The 16,874-nt window shown below is 35.1% G+C and overlaps 1 protein-coding gene across 1 annotated transcript; it reads left to right on the top strand.

The window, feature by feature from the left end:
* Positions 1 to 9,396: 9,396 nt before the first annotated feature.
* On the top strand, positions 9,397 to 10,279 carry LOC127075746 (zinc finger A20 and AN1 domain-containing stress-associated protein 5). Its single transcript, XM_051017214.1, has one exon. It carries the CDS (start codon positions 9,608 to 9,610, stop codon positions 10,049 to 10,051), a length of 444 nt encoding a protein of 147 aa, XP_050873171.1. The 5' UTR covers positions 9,397 to 9,607; the 3' UTR covers positions 10,052 to 10,279.
* Positions 10,280 to 16,874: the final 6,595 nt, after the last annotated feature.

Here is a 16,874-nt window from a genome sequence, read left to right as displayed (position 1 = left end):
CAAAGACCTCTCATGGACCTCTCTTGATTTCAAGGTTTGTTCAATGAGGTTGGTGATGCCATGGGTTGAACTTGGGTAATGTCATGTGTTATTGGTTCACTTGTTAGGATTAATGGTTGCAATGCTAATGTGCTTGACACAGGTTTTGAATGTTTGGCTCACAACATATTTGAATTTATTTTGCATTGATGCCTGTTTGTTCTCATCACCTAGTGGCAAATCATGCTCAGACTTGGTTTGGCTATAACTGACAGTGGAAGCATTTTGGTGCAGGCTTGGAACAGGGTGTTGCTTTGAAGTGTGTGTCCCACTGTTGTGATGATGCACTACTGTTGAGATGCCCATGCTTCAGGTCCAGACTTGGTCATGTGGTTGTTGTTTGCAATGCACCTGTGCGAACCATGTTGAAACCTCCCACCAATTTAGCTTGTGGTAAGCTACTATGTCTGATATTTTATTGAGTTGTAAGCTAACAAACATGTAGGCTTAAGTTGGAAACAAGTTTTTAAGGTTTAACTTGGTGTTGATTTGCAAGTGTGAGTTGGTAAATGTATGCTTGTGTTCTGCTTGTGCAGGGTAATGCTCATGAGTTTCTCCTTGAGGTGCTTTATCATGTGGTAATCATGTTTGTGGCCTGTAGGTTGAATTTGGTTTCTACTGCTATGACCAGTTGCCTTGCTAGCAGAATTTAGGAACTCACTCAAGTGGCAGCAGGTTTTGTGTTGTATTTGGTTCATAACATTAGAGCAAGTGTGTTGCAGGTCCACTCGATGCCTTTGCTCTGCCTTTGCAGCTTAGCATTTGACATTGCAGCATGATGGTATTGATTTGGCACAGTTTGCGTATGGTTCTGATGCGACAAGGTTAGTATTGTTGAATCCTGGTTGTGTGCAGCAGGTATGTTGTAGCAGGTCATATTGGACTTGGTTCTGCATCAAGTCTGAGGCATTATGGCTTGGTTTGTTTTGCATTAGCTCCTATGATTCTGTATTGCTCCTGACTTGGACTTGTGGTTATGACAAGCACCAATGGTCTGGTTTTACTATGAGCAATAAGCAATGTTTTTGTGTTGCATTAGGCTGGCATTTGAAATAATTATGCACATGGTTTGCAGGTGTTCGATGCAGGATTGGCTTGAATCTATTGGTTATGTCATGGCAGTGCATCATTGTCCTATTTCTATTTGAGATCCCTGACATAATGCCAACTGGTTTTGCAGGCTGCCGCTACTTTGTGGCAGGACCATGGCTGCTGCAAGAACCTGATGACAGGATGTTTGTTCATGTGAGTTCAAGACCAAACCCAAGCATTATCCTTATTTAAATGGCCAATGTAAGTGTAGTATCTAATACGGTTGTGATAGCTGCAGGACCTTGCTTAGTAATGCAGAACCAATGGTGGGCCAAGCCAAAATGACAATTCAAGACAAGTTGCACATGAGGTTAACATGAGATAAGTTACTTGGCCAAGAAGATACAAAGTCAAACTCATCACACAAGACTCTTGGATGGTGAATAAAGGCTATAGTGGACTATATTAGGTTTAAGAGAGTCAAAAATGGTAAGGTTGACTTTGGTCAAAGTTGACCAAAAAGTCAATTGTTGACCAAAGTCAACAATTGGTCAAAATTCACCTTTCTTTGTATTTTTCTTGTAAATGGACATTGAATTGATGATTATGGTTAATTTTAGGGTTTTTGGATTTGGGGTTGACTTTGGTCAAAATTGACCAAAAAGTCAACTGTTGACCAAAGTCAACAATTGGTCAAAAATGTCAAATTTTGTATTTTCTTGTGTAGAATCATATGTAATAGTTAAAAATGACATGTAATGAATTGAGATGGTCTGAAAAGTGATTGAAATTGGTTTTCAAATTGGTTTGAAATTGGTTTTCCAATTGGTTTTGTTTTCTTTTTTATGACTTGAATGCTTGATTGTGACAAACAACATCACTTGGCTGACACCATATGTTAACAAGGCCATGAAATGAGGGTATAAGACTAGGGTTTGAATGGGATGTCCATGAATCAAATGGCTTGATCAGCAATGGCTTGTGACACAAGAAGAACTGGTGGTTTGGATGACCAAGACCATAGATGCACCAACAATCAGATAGACCAAACAATAGGAAATTGAGACCAAGGTGGATTCAAGACCAATGTCCAAAGGAGACCAAATTAAGATTAGACCATGTACATGAAAATAGGTGAAAAGTGGGTGACATCAGGGTTATGGATGTTACTAGATGAAAATTCAAGCCACCAAGTCCATCAGATTCATCATCTCCTTGATTAGGGTTTCCCTGAGGCCTACCCCTCAAGCAAGTCCTTTGAACATAATCATATGCTTCAACAACAAGTCTTCCAATGTCTAAGCCCTCATTAGGGTTTGATGGTTAAGACAAGATTTAGAGCAGCTCCATGAGACCCCATCATCATATCTTGAGGAATTAGGGTTTTGAGGACCCCTGAGGATTGGCTAGACAATCCTTATGCTTGATGAGATAGTCAAACCATAATTTTGAAGCTTGACATCCACACAAACCCTAGCTTCACAAGCCCAAGGTTTTGAATCCATGGTGATCCATTAGTGAAGGAATGATACATATGAATGAATTATGAATGTATGCAAATGATCCCAAGTCATATGGTTGGATGGAAGACTAGGAAAAAAGGGAGGGCAATTTTTGGGGTACAACAACAAGGAATGGTTGAGTGAACCATTCAGGCCCATGAGTCCTTGCAGTAAAAGGAGTCATTGTTGGGCTAAAATGGTAAGACTTAGCGAACATTAGGAAATATGATGAGAATGCTTCCCGATATGATCTATTTTTGTCAGTCAGAGTCATATGGGTTAATCGAACACCCTCAATACGTCTATCTCTAATGGCTGCATCAACATTGTTAGGCTTGTCGACTTCAGAGGAAGTTCAAATGTGGCATTTAACCAAAGTTCGAGTAACCAGAAGGGTACTGATAACATCAAACTGTCTTTGGGCTGGAGATTCCTTAAGACTTTTGTGGCTAGGCCTAAGGATTCATAGAGGTACCCTAAGATCAGTTGGTTGAGGCAACCATCTTCACCTTCATGCAATTGGTTGGCCAAGGTAATGTATATTTTGGCTACCTTTAATGATTTGCAACAGAAGATGCATCTCGACAACCACAACGCAAGAAAAGCGATGTGTTATTCATCTGAAACTTCATCGTTGTCAGTAACGAGGTAATCTTAATTGTACTTTCCAAAACTAGCATGATTACCATCAAAGTTAATGGTGTTTTCGTCACTCTCTTTAGGGTTGAAAGTTTTGCCAGCTAGGTGTAGGCCAATGATGGATGATGTGTCAAATAAGGTGGGTGTCATCATCCCACAGGGAAGTTGAAAGATGTTAGTGGTGCTTTCCTATAAGTACAAGGATGCAACTAACATGTTCTGGCAGTAAGCTGGACCAGTTCTCGATAATTGAATCAAGTTGAAAATACCCCTAGCCTTCCAAGTTCAACTCATCTTCGACTCGATTTTGTTTAGCGAGAGGATGTAAACCTCATGCTTTTTGGTAGGGGAGCTGAACGAAATACACGTAAATTGGAATTCATATATTCTAATTTCAAGGGTTCCTTAATGCTCACTACAGGTTTTGTCATATGATAAGTGGGAAAAATTCCTAAGCTTAGTAAGGTCCACTGAGGGATCACGCATTGGACCCATGAGTGCATGGGTATTTCTAAAGATGGAGTAAAGAATGATTACCTAAGACTTGTAAATACAAATATTTTCCTCAGAATGGGGTTGCTCCGAAATGTATTCTTGATTCCCAATGACATTTATAGAAGAAAGCATATGAGCTAGTGGGAGAGACTCTTTGGTAGCTTTGCTAGTCTTTGTCTTGGAAGCAATTGTTTTGAGTGTGAGAGTTTTCTGGTAACTTGAGAGAAAATTTGCAAAGGATAAGTTCTGGAAACAATGGAAGAAAAGAGAATAAAAATGGAAGAAATAATATTTATAGCGAAGGGGAAACACCTTTGAGTTTTTGTGTTTGACAAATGGCACGAAGTGGGTTGGCACGTGTCATCTCCTGAGAGGAGGGATCGAAATGATTTGATACACTTAGCCACGCCATCCTACGAAGGCGTAATCATGATTATGGAAGTTATGATAGTGGGAAACACACGTTTTTGAGGTGACTAATGATGGAAATATCATGATGTCCATGGTGCCAACCCAATAGCTGAATAGTGCATTGAGAAAGTAAAAAATGCCCATATTTCCTTGTCGTCGAAATAGGTCTTTTTGGGGGGCAATTTGTTATCTAAGATTTTCTACATAAGGGAAAATCTCAGCATGAGCATAAGTCAAGGGCAGTGAAGCGTTTGATGACATGTACATTGTAGAAGTCTCAAATAGAGAAAAATGGGACTAAGTATTTTTTGGAATGTGTTTGGAATATATTTCTACAGCAACATTTCGACAACGACAAGCACGTCGAAGTGGCAATTATTTGGATACACTAAGGTGTTATATTCAAAATCAGTAACTACTTCTTAGTTTTATCCTGAAGATATGTGAAGGGAATGCAGTGGCGAAATGTATGCAATAGTCTACATGGCTAAAGCTGAAGAGTGGAACGTTATGAAGCAGTTATTTCATACTAGTATAAGTAGAGTTTCTATTGTTAGAATGAGAGGTTTTCATTTGTTTTCATCACAGGATCTCACATATACTCAAAGCACCAACGTTAGAGAAAAGAGTTTGATTGAGAGAATTTATGAATTCTGAAACAACACCTTTACTTTAATGCAAAGTCTTTAATTTCCTTTTATGATTTCTGCCCAGTTGCTTACATCCTTATTTTACTTGCATTGTCACTTTATTTTTTTTCCATGCAATCTTCTTTGTTTTTTTTACATTTACTATCGAAGGCATTCTTTTTACATCATTTTGCAACTATTTCGATCAAGTCGAAATTAGTCTTTTTTCAACCAACACTATAAAAGTACAGTTTTTTAGCAATATGTCCTAGGATTCTCTAGTTGATCCTACAAGTAACCTTTAAGTAAGAGACTAGATGTTTTTTTTTACAAATTTCAGCATAAACAAGAGGTTAACGTAAAATAGAGGTCAGGGGCTTTTATTTTGCATGACCGATGTTCAGAGTTCCACGAGGATTGACGTCAAATGAAGGTCAAAGGCTTTTATTTTACATGATCGACGTTCAGAGTTCCACTGGAGTTGAGGTCAAATAGAGGTCAGAGGCTTTTATTTTGCATGACCGACGTTCAAAGCTCCACGGGAGTTGACGTCAAATGAAGGTTAGAGACTTTCATTTTGCATGACCGACGTTTTGAGCTCCATGGGAGTTGATGTCAAATGAAGGTCAAAGGATTTTATTTGCATGAACGGCGTTTAGAGCCTCACGGGGGTTGACATCAAATAGAGGTCAGAGGTTTTTATTTTGTATGATCGATGTTCAGAGCTCCACGGGACTTGACGTCAAATGGAGGTCAGAGACTTTTATTTGCATGACCGACGTTCAGAGCCCCACGAGAGTTGACGTCAAATGGAGGTCAGAGGCTTTTATTTTTTATGATCGACGTTCAGAGCTCCACGGGAGTTGACGTCAAATGAAGGTCACAGGCTTTTATTTTTCACGATCGACGTTCAGAGCTCCACAAGAGTTGACGTCAAATGGAGGTCAGAGGTTTTATTGAACATTACCCGTTTTTGGTGGAGCTCGACAATCTCAGCCTGAATTTTGTTGGAGAGTAAGTCTTTGTCCGTTCTTTGTTCCTGGTATACAAATTAAGAGAACTCAATCAGTTGGTAATAATTTTAAGATGTTGTCTAGCCTTACGTCAAATCCTTTCTCAAATGAGATGAATCGACTTTGACCTATTAGTTGACTTGTCTTCTTCAATCTCTGATTTGTTTAATTCGTGCGACATCTTACTTTTTTTTACTACATTGTCCATTGATCCTTCATTTGAGAGTTCAATTTCTTCAGTAAGGCATAGACCTTTAGGACATCATGTGAACATCCTAACTAGTTTCTACAATTTGATAAGATAAGGCAGTGCCTCTTTAAGGAATTTTTTGCCCACGCAGGGGAAAGAAGCGGCGTCCAAAGTAAATTTTAAATGGTTTATTTACAAGCGATAGAGACATTATCTCGTCTTATCCAACAATAAACATAATAAATTTTATAGCATAAACTTGTGTATGTCCCTCTTGTTGGTTTTGATAGCGAACTCAATTGAGAGATTTACGCCTTCAAGATTAGTCTCGTCGGCTTGCGTTTTGAAACTCATGTAACCTTTGTAGGTGGTACAAGATTGTGTACCACTTGGCTATTACACCTTTTGCATAACAACTAAGTTAGTCTTTTATAGTCAGGATTTCGCTCCGACTATTTATGAAACTTGTCGTATGTTCATTCTCGTCCACCAGATTATTTTGTTGAGTCCGATCACCGATTAACTCGCCAAGTCATGAGAAATAACAAATTAAGACACAGAATTAGCCATTCAGACTGTCATTTGATATTTGGTGATAATAAGTGTAATATAGATAAAGGTGATATAGTTGCTACACACGAAAGCATCCATAAGTTTAGAACCTTTATGCAATTTCTACCATAAAGTATGATGTATATTAAACACCTTCAATGTGTCTATGACATAAGAGAACAAACTAATTGCTAGTTTTCCTTATTCATAATGGAACAATCGAATTAACCTAGTATCATAAAGCTAAATTTTCATCATGTGACAATGTTATTTTAACGTATTTTAACACTTGGTTCTTCATTTATTATAATGTGTGTGACTAATTATGAAACATGTATATGAATGCAGCAGGAAAAAGATTAAGAATATCCTATCATCCAACTCATTTTGTGCATACAGTAAAAAACATTATTGTCACATGAAAGGAAACACATAACTACCATTGCGCCGATTAACGTAAATGACTTTCAGATACTCATGATATTAAAGTTGGTTACACCTTCTTATTTTACAGGACTATGAAACATAAGAATTAATGAGTTTATGCCAAATACTCATATACCTATATAACAATTTGAAACACTCATGTAATCTTAACTTTATAAAAATAATAGTGTAAACATTAACTGCTCCTATCTTAATATTTTGAAATCATAAGATGGTTGTTACTAATGCACCTTTTACACGCAATACTCGTTACAAACAGTAGGCTCGATTTACTTCTTCAACTTTCTTTACGGTAGCATATTTAATAAATACAATAAATAATGTAAACAAATAATAGGCTCCATTACCAAATTTAGCAAGTGATTGGATATCCATTGCTTGCAAATACATACTAACAGTAGATCATATATACACGAGAGATACATATTGAATTTAATCAAACATTTTAGGAGGTTGTGAATAACACTCTGCTGTATATGATTCAGTAAAGTTAAGGTAATGTATTTTTTCGAAAAGAACATACTATCAATTGTGATTAACAAATATTTAGATTGCTTAATCAACTAATTAATTGATTAGGTTTACCGATAAAACCAAGGTTACCATCACTAATAGGATATTTGCTCATCATGAATTATATGAATAATTTACCTTCAATCGATTAGTCATATGATAATATATGTTAAGTTCACAATAATATTTAGTAGTAAAGGTCTTCCTTGTAAATGAACGTGAAAACCTAATATGATCTATGCACCTAATATTGGACAAATCATTGTCAAGCTCTTTGATAACCATTCAGGCGCAACATATTTTTGATAGGCATACAAAATCTCTTCTTGCATCTCATAGCCTTTTTATCTTAAGGGTTTGTCTCAAGCTCCTTTTTCGTGACTTGTTCATCCACTACCACTGAAGCTTGTGTAAGAGATTATGAAACTCTTCCAGAGAGATCTGAAGCTTCTCTATTGACATCGATCGATTCCCGTTTCGTGATGATACAATACCATGCAAATTCCTCTATGTCGAGATTACAAGGAACTGTGGTGGCTGAGCGTACTAACCCAATCCATAAAAGGTTGAAAAACCCTCTTTGTATTGGTGAAGGTACATGATATCTTATCTAAGCATTAATTAATTGTTTAGGTATGGTTCTATGGTCCAACAGAGTTTTATCGGGGCCCCACAGTGGATGTCAAGTGTTGTTGCTAAATATTATTTGGAGAAACCTCTCTGAAGCTAGTCAGGTTGGGTCACAACATGAGGTATGTTAGGAAGAATTCATGATCACAATTGTTGGTGGTTTAAGGTTTCTCGTAGGTTTTCTCCTTTTTGTGTTAACCCATTTTCTTAGTCTTTAGGACCTCTTTATAATGTTAACCCTTGTCATATCTGAACAGTCATGATTAATAGGTTTTATGGTCATAATAAATGCAACCGTCCATTTAACCATTTGCAACAGATTAGATAAGTACTTGAGACAGTTTTATGAGTATTTGAATAATCCTTAATAACGGACACGCTTTTATTCGACTTTTCATAATCTGAGGAATAACCGAAATATACACGACCTATAATCGTTTATAGATTGTTGATGCGCAAGACCGGCCGTATCCGGATTCTAATAAAATCTAGGATGTTCTTATAAAACAAATATAAAAATTATCATTAATCAATTTTATTATTGTATTAATCATAAAATATATATTATTAACCACTTATTTTATTTATTATTTATTAACTAAATTTATTAATTCATTAATCAATTAAATACATAATATCAATCATGTTCTAACATTAAATTATAAAATACAATAACTAATCTTTACGTTATATTAATCAATTTTATTTACTATATTTTATAATTTAATATGATAATTTTATTTATTATATTTCATACAATTTAGTTTAATGAAATTAATGTAAAAGATGATTATTAAAATATTAGAACTTGATTAATGTTTTTTAATAAATTTGATAAATAAATTATATATAAAATAAGAGGTTAATTATATTGTGTATAATACAATAATAAAAATAATTATTAATTTTTTATATTTATATTATAAAATATTTTTAAAAATAAAAATATTATTTCATAAATACTATTTTTAATTTAAAAAAGAATAATTTTCACCGCTGTGTAAATATAGCTTGTAACGTGTAATAATAACATTAATATTTTTTAATAGGCAAATCTAAAGAAGATACATCTTAAATATAACTATTGCTTAAACCAAAAAGCGAAAAAGGTAACTATTGCTCTACCGATGAGCTAAATCCTACTCATTTTCATTTCAAAATGACTATTTTATGTTGCCACATTTAAAATGACAAATTTACTTTTCTTAAAATAAAATATAATGACAAAGGACCACGTCAAAAGAGTAGGCAAGGGCGGTGTGGAACAATTAAAAAAAGTGGACAAAGTTGTAAAATTGTATAGTGGGTCAGAAAAAGGCATTATGATACGCGTCTCCATAATGTCCATAATATTCAATTTGCATTACCAATTTGCATTGTCAATTTGCAATTACCAATCTCAACCTCATAACCAACCCTTTACAAAATCCCACCCACATTTTCTTCTCAAATCTCAATCTCTTCTTCAAACAACAACAACAACAACAACAAAAAAAACTCTTTCGTTTCTCTCACATGGCTCACAAAATTACCAAAAAAGAAGAAACTGAATTCAAGGTTCCCGAAACCATCACACCATGCATCAATCCTCCAACAACCACCACCACAACCCCCGCCATGGCCACTGTAGCAGAACCGTCTAGATTTTTTGAAGACAATTCCACGGCCAGATCCGCCACGTCATCACGTTCTCCGAAAAGATCTCATCCTAGCGACGACGATTCACAAGTCCAGCCCCAAACGACGTCGTCGGAAGCTAAACGCGCTGTTAACCGTTGTTCTGGCTGTCGAAAGAGAGTCGGTCTCACAGGATTCCGTTGCCGTTGCGGTGATCTTTTCTGCTCCCAACACCGTTACTCCGATCGTCATGACTGTTCCTACGATTACAAAGCGGCCGGACGGGAAACTATTGCTAGAGAAAATCCTGTTGTCAGAGCAGCAAAGATCGTTAAGCTCTGAATCTGAGTATTTCAACGGTTAATCGGAAAAATCTCGAAGAGATCGCTTGGGAAAACACGAAAAAGATAGCTCCGATCGCGATTAGATTAATTATTCTCGCTTCTCTTTCTCGCAGATGCGCCTCGAAACAAACAGCACCTTCAATATTTTTTTTAGTAATTTCTAAATTTTCTTGTAATTTTATTTAGTTTGGATTGAAAATTTATAAATTATATTTATTACGTGAAATTGTGAATGGTTTTGGTTTGTTTCTCGTGTGTTCATGATTCTTACCGGAGAGGGTTCACGGAAGGATTGGAGGTGTTTAAAGTAATTTCGATGGGGTTATGAGGGTATAATTGTCAATTAGTGTTGTACTTTGAATTTGATGTTTTCGTGAAGTGTGATGAAAGATGATGGAATAGTTGGCTGGCTGGACCAACTTGATTGGACATGTGGCGATTATTTCGAGATGAAAAATGGTCACGAGATTTTGAGTTTGCGTGTTTTTATATTTTAAACTCGTGATAATGAAACTATGGTATTTTGAGAGCCAATAGGGTTGTGACAGGTGTGATATAACTTCGTGAATAGAATATTGGCTTTTTATATAAATTTGATAATTGTATTTTGCTTTATTAGAAGGGAAATGTTGGAGGAATCCCGAGGAACGTCATGATCCAACGCATAGGATTTGGTGGGGATGTCATTGGATATGTGGTAAGGATGGTGGTGGATGTCGTTTTTGTGTCTGATTTGAATATATAATTAAAATTGATGGAATTGAAATATGTTTATGGACAAATTTAGAGTACAATAACAAAATGGTAAGATGAGATTTACATCTTACTACAAGGTGTTTATTTCTTATATGCAAACCCAATTAGTACAATTTTGTACAATATACTCCAAAAGGCACTCAAATACTATTGGTTGTTGTTAATGGACAAAAATGGAGACTAACAATATAAGAAATATTCTTGTATATATTGGCCCATAAAATTGTCTCTTCGTTTGTAGTTAGTTTGACTGAAATTCGAATTTGCATTTGTTTTGCTAGGGAAAATGGTGGAATAAAATTGTAATGCAATGGAATTAATTTTTTGTACGACGATGAAAGAGTTAACTTACAAAGATACCACCCAAACATTCAAGTTTGTGAGGGAACGTTGAGTTAGAGAGAATACCTTAAATCTGATTTAAGTGAAATGCTTTATATAATGAATGACAAGTAAATTGAGTTGAATTACAGAGAAAATGCCTCGAGAGATTCTTCATATATGAATGACGATATGGACGTTCCCTCGGTGGAACATGAGAGACCGTTTGATGGCATCCAATAATGAGCATCGTCTGACGTGGAACTCTATAGTAGGGTTGTATTTTATCCTAATATTTTATCAAGATTGATAATTGAGTTTCCTTCTTTTAGGTCAGTGTCTGATTCATAACAGTTGTCTCCAAAGTTTATTGTGACATATCAATAGGAAGTCTTTTTGAATATGGGCTTGGCTTATTATGTCGGATTCATTGCATGGGGAAACGAAAAAATTTAGGAACCGGCGTGAATAATATTAGGAACCACGTATTAAATATAAGTCTTATTATTGAAACGTTTAGTACGATCGCTTTTACACGTGACCCTAGCTCCTTAGACTAGGGTGTGGCACATCCTTTTAGGATGCTTAAGTGTACTTAAGTGTTGTTACAATATCGATGCAAATTCAACCATTGTTTTTTATATGCTATTTTTTCTTTATTTGGGATCGTTGATTTGTTTGCCTCACTGCAATATATAAATGCCACTTCACCTTCATAGCCCTGTTTCTACTTTTTACGCAAATTATAAACCTTTCCTTCTCGTACAAACCCTGATTGCTTTTCCATGCACTCGAGTGATTTCTATTCTACTTATCTTTCTTTTCATCTTTGGGTCCTGAACTTTCCTGATTCATCACATTCCATAATTGTTATTTGCTTTAATCGTTAAGCTTCAGTTTTTTCAAGTACCATTTTTTATGTATGAAGGCTGGTTGCGCGTATCGAAGAAGAAATCACTCATCGGAAATGTTCGACAGACTTTGTGCAAGTTTGGCGTCCGATATCAAAATGACTATTATTATACCTTTCGGGCCCAAAAATAACATTTTAGTATTTTAAGCAATTTTCTGTTTTATTTATGTTTTGCATTAAATTCCCATTAAGGTATCTTTGTTTTTGTATTTACGCACCTTTGGCGTGGCCGTCAATATTACTTTTGATCACAATAAAATCCAGTACTTTTCTCTATCTCATGGATTTCATAATTTTATCTAACAGGTTTGTTGTTTGCAACCTGTATTTTCATTCTAGGTTTAGCATTTTCTAATCCGTAGTGTTTTCGAATGCGCCAAATGCTATCTCACAAGTTTGTTGCTTGCAACCTATATTTTCATTATATGTTTAACGTTTACTAATCTGTAGTGTTGTAAAGGAGGAAGCAACAACTCCAAAAGAAGTGCTAAAGATTCTAGAGGATTTCAAGGAGTTGATCGCAGAGGAGCTATTGAACAATTTGCTTCCTATGTGAGACATTCAACATCAGATTGACCTCATTCTAGGGTCTAGCTAAGGGTGGAAAACAATCATGTCTGCCCCATTTAGGCTCTCCCAGCAAAATCCCATAAAAAACGGAGTGGGACGGGCATATTTACGGGTGCGAGCCTAAAACCTTGGCCTGCCGCGCATAAAAGTGAGGGCATGGCGGGACAGACCCACATGCATTGAACATTTTAGGCCTAAAATTTACAAAATTGTATGTAAAAGATTGTGTCTGTAAAATCCCGCAAAAAAACAGGGCGTGGCGGGGGCAGACACATTAAATGGTGCGGGCCTAAAACCTTAACCCATCCCACGAAAAAGTGTGGGCAAAACGGGCACGCTTGACGGATTAGACCCGTTTTGCCACCCCTAAGTCTAGCTTACCAAACATTCCTAAATATCATATAATCCTTAAGGAGAATGAGATTTTAAAGGAGCAGATTGGGAATTTGTTGAATAAAGGATTCGTTCGTGAGAGCACGAGTCCCTATGCAGTACCAGTCCTTCTAGTCTCTAAGAAAGGAAAAGAGTGACTGAGGTTTGTAGCTTTCACGGTCTAGCCACCTTCTACAGGAGGTTTATCAAGTACTTTTGTACTATCAATGCGCATATTATTGGATGTTTGAAGAAAGTGAAGATTTATTGGGGGTTTGAGCAAGAACAGAGTTTTGCATTGATTAAAGAGAAGTTATGTACCACCCTAGTATTAGCGCTTCCTGATTTTGGCAAAGTGTTCTAAGTTGAATGTGATTCTAGTAGAGTAAGGATGAGTTGTATTGTCTCAAGCGAAAACCATTGGCCTTTTTCAATGAGAAATTAAGCAATGCTCGCCCAAAATGGAGTACTTATGATTAGGATTTCTATGTAGTCTTTAGAGTTTTGCGCCAATGGGAACATTATTTGGTTCAGAAGGAATTTGTTATGTTCCTTGACCATAAAGCTTTGAAGTTCCTTCACAGCTAGAAGGTGATAAAATAGATGCGTGCTCAATGGACGAGTTTTATGTATAATTTTCCTTTTATTATTTAGCACAAGTTAGAGGTTTTTAACAAGGTAGCAGATGCGCTAAGAATGAGGGCTTCCTTGCTGATTACCTTAGCACATGATATAGTAGACTTTGGGTTCCTTAAAGAGTCGTATGAAGGTGATGATGAATTCAAGGATTTATGGCCCAAGTGTAGTGGAAAACATCCTTGTGCATATTTTCATATTCGAGATGGCCATTTTTTTAAAGGCGATCGACTATGCTTTTCTTGCTCATGTTTAAGAGATAAGTTAATTCGAGATCTGCACGATGGTGGTCTTAGCGGTCATCTGGCAAGAGACAGACCATTGCTAGTCTGGATGAGAGATATTATTGGTCACACTTGAGGAGAGATGTAACATCCTAATCCCCGACTTGACATTTAATAAAATAACTCAATTCACAATTAGAGTGTAACACATGCTTCATCATAGCGTAAAAACATTAAACACAAAATATTCATATGAAAATAAGCAGCGGAAATCATAAAGTCTGACATTAAAGCCTCAACAACAAAAGAACTCTAACATAAGAAAAGCATAACACAAATACAAAATGACATCTCATCCTCAGTGCTACATATCATAACGACTCCTCTAAGACCCAAATATAAAAGCTAAAGACATATCGACGCTATCCTCTAACTCAAGCGGTTACTCCTGTACCTAATTGTCTGTACTCCCGAGGAGCACAAACGCCACAATAACAAGCAGGGGGTGGTAATACATCTAACAAATGTTAACGATGAAATACAACATCAGGATAGTAATAACGAGTTATAAAATGTATAATTCGCACCCAAAACACAATCAAATAGACAACAATGCAAATACAATGCTAATGCCACCAACTCCTTCTTAAAATGCATGTGGTACCAAAATTTATTGGGATCAGGGTTATATTACTGATTTTCCCATGTCCCTGGTTCCTCTCTAAACTGTGCCCCTCTCTGGACGTGAGACCGCCATAGTCTCTCTCTGAACCATGACATCACTGGACCGAAGTCATACCTATCTCGAAAATAAATGAATGCATGATCATACAGAAGGTAAACATGCAACATCATCCACATCATAGCATTATAAAATCACAACAACAAAACATTCTAAAAAAGGTTCCACTCTTGAACCGATAACTCGCCAATCACATGCCATCACTGTAATCCTTCTCTGGATTACTATACTCAAATCGCCAAAAAGGTCATCACTGTAATTCCTCTATGGATTACTATACTTGAATCACCAATAAAGACCATCACTGTAATCCCTCTATGGATTACTATACTCAAAAATATTTTTAAAAATGTTTTAATTATCTTGTCATCAAAAAGGGTAAAGTTATGTTATTACCCAAAATCCTCAACTTCTCAAAATACTCAGGGAACTTAAAATGTCTCAAAAACTCATAATTATCAAAATATAGAAAAACTCATAATTCTCAAAATGTCTCAAAAACTCATAATTCTCAAAATGTCTCAAAAACTCATAATTTTTAAAATATCTCAAAAACTAATAATTCTCACAATATTTCAAAAAGGATAAAGATTTACGAATGATAACTCTACTAGGACAGACAGTTCCCTCAATTTACTCAAATTAAGATCACCAAAAGGACTCTAATATCACTGAAGGACTCCCAAACTAAATTTTTTTTGCAGAAAACACTCGAAACCCGAAAATACCAAAAATGTCTGAAAATCGAAATCGCCGATTAAAGTCGTCGTTGTAATCACTCTGGCTACTATACCAAATTTAATAAATAAAACTAATTAAAATTCATTTTGCATTGCAAGATAAATAAATAAAATAAATTAAAAATTCATTTCACAATTAAACAAAGAATTGATTAAGTTTTCTTTAGAAAAAATTCATTCCCCATTTTTAAGAAGAATTTGTATGACCATTGCGGCTATAATTATGACCACTGAGATTATAATTTTGAAATAAAATAAATTAAAGGCCTAATAATGATGTAGTAATTTAAAGAAATATTGTATTGGCTCTTAAAATAAATAATTATGGTTTCGATATTATAGAATAGTGGAGTATGGCGTGACATCACACCATTACATATGATTTTTAAAAAAATCGATTTTACGTTGTTTTGTTATCATAATTATAATTAATAAATTATTGCTAATTAATAAAAAAAATTAACTAGATTAAATATAATTTGAAAAAATATTTAAAAAACAAGGTGTGTAACTGCTTGCGCATCGTGATTCCTCCACTTTATTATTTATGCATATCTAAAAAAACACTCTTGTAATTATATATTGAAGTCAAACTTTAAGGAAACAAAAGTTCCGAATTTTAAGTTTTTGTCGTTTTATTATATTTGGGAAAATTTTCATGAAATAATCTATTTATGAAAAAATTAGGGAAAAACAACATAGGATTTTAAAATCACATATTTGGGTAATCAAATGACCCGAACAGGTCGTTCGAATTCTTGGAGGAAAATTCCAACTCCACACCTATCAACCAAAAAAATAATTATACGATCAAAACATACTCAACCTATGATTATAACCCTGCAAACAATAACACCGATCTCTTTTAGGGTCTCATGGTAAAAACATACAAAACATATTCAATAATTGCATCAATAAGATTTTGTCCAAATCTTATTGGTCAATTCATATTGATCACAAGCCAAAAAGGAAAAAAAAAGTATACAACCCCTAAGGCGCTGATTGGAGGGTAAGAAACTCTCATTATCCTGTATGCTTGAAATCACCCAATGAGTAGACAATTCCCCCTTACCTTAGATTTGCAGCAAGGATGATAATTCCAGCAACTTTTGTGAATCTCTCTTCTCAAACCTAGCTCTCCTTTCCAACAATCCCTTTTTGTTACTCTGCCTCTTTTCACGTACTCTCAGAATTCTAAAACCTAATGTCTCCCTAAATTTTAGAATTTATATGGGTCTTATTTTTTAAAATCACATTTTTTACCAAGTTAATATCAACTTCTCTTCAGTCACCTCATACTCCCTTATAACCACACAAATGACTCAATCCCTAATTATTTATTTAAATTATTATTTAAGTTAAATAAATATTAAATATTCAATTTAAATAACTTTTTAATTATAATATACCTTCTTAGAAAATAATTAATTATGTCTAATTATTTTTTATAATCCAAATAATAATATTTTATTTATCTACTCTCAAATCTCATAACCTCGGTAATTAATAAATTACCAAATTACATTTACACTCAGAAAATATCAAAT

The sequence above is a fragment of the Lathyrus oleraceus genome, chromosome 4, assembly GCF_024323335.1.
Source record: "Lathyrus oleraceus cultivar Zhongwan6 chromosome 4, CAAS_Psat_ZW6_1.0, whole genome shotgun sequence".
NCBI classification, from domain to species: domain Eukaryota; kingdom Viridiplantae; phylum Streptophyta; class Magnoliopsida; order Fabales; family Fabaceae; genus Lathyrus; species Lathyrus oleraceus.
Note: the sequence above shows the minus strand (reverse complement) of the source record. Positions and strands in the feature narration are given on the sequence as shown.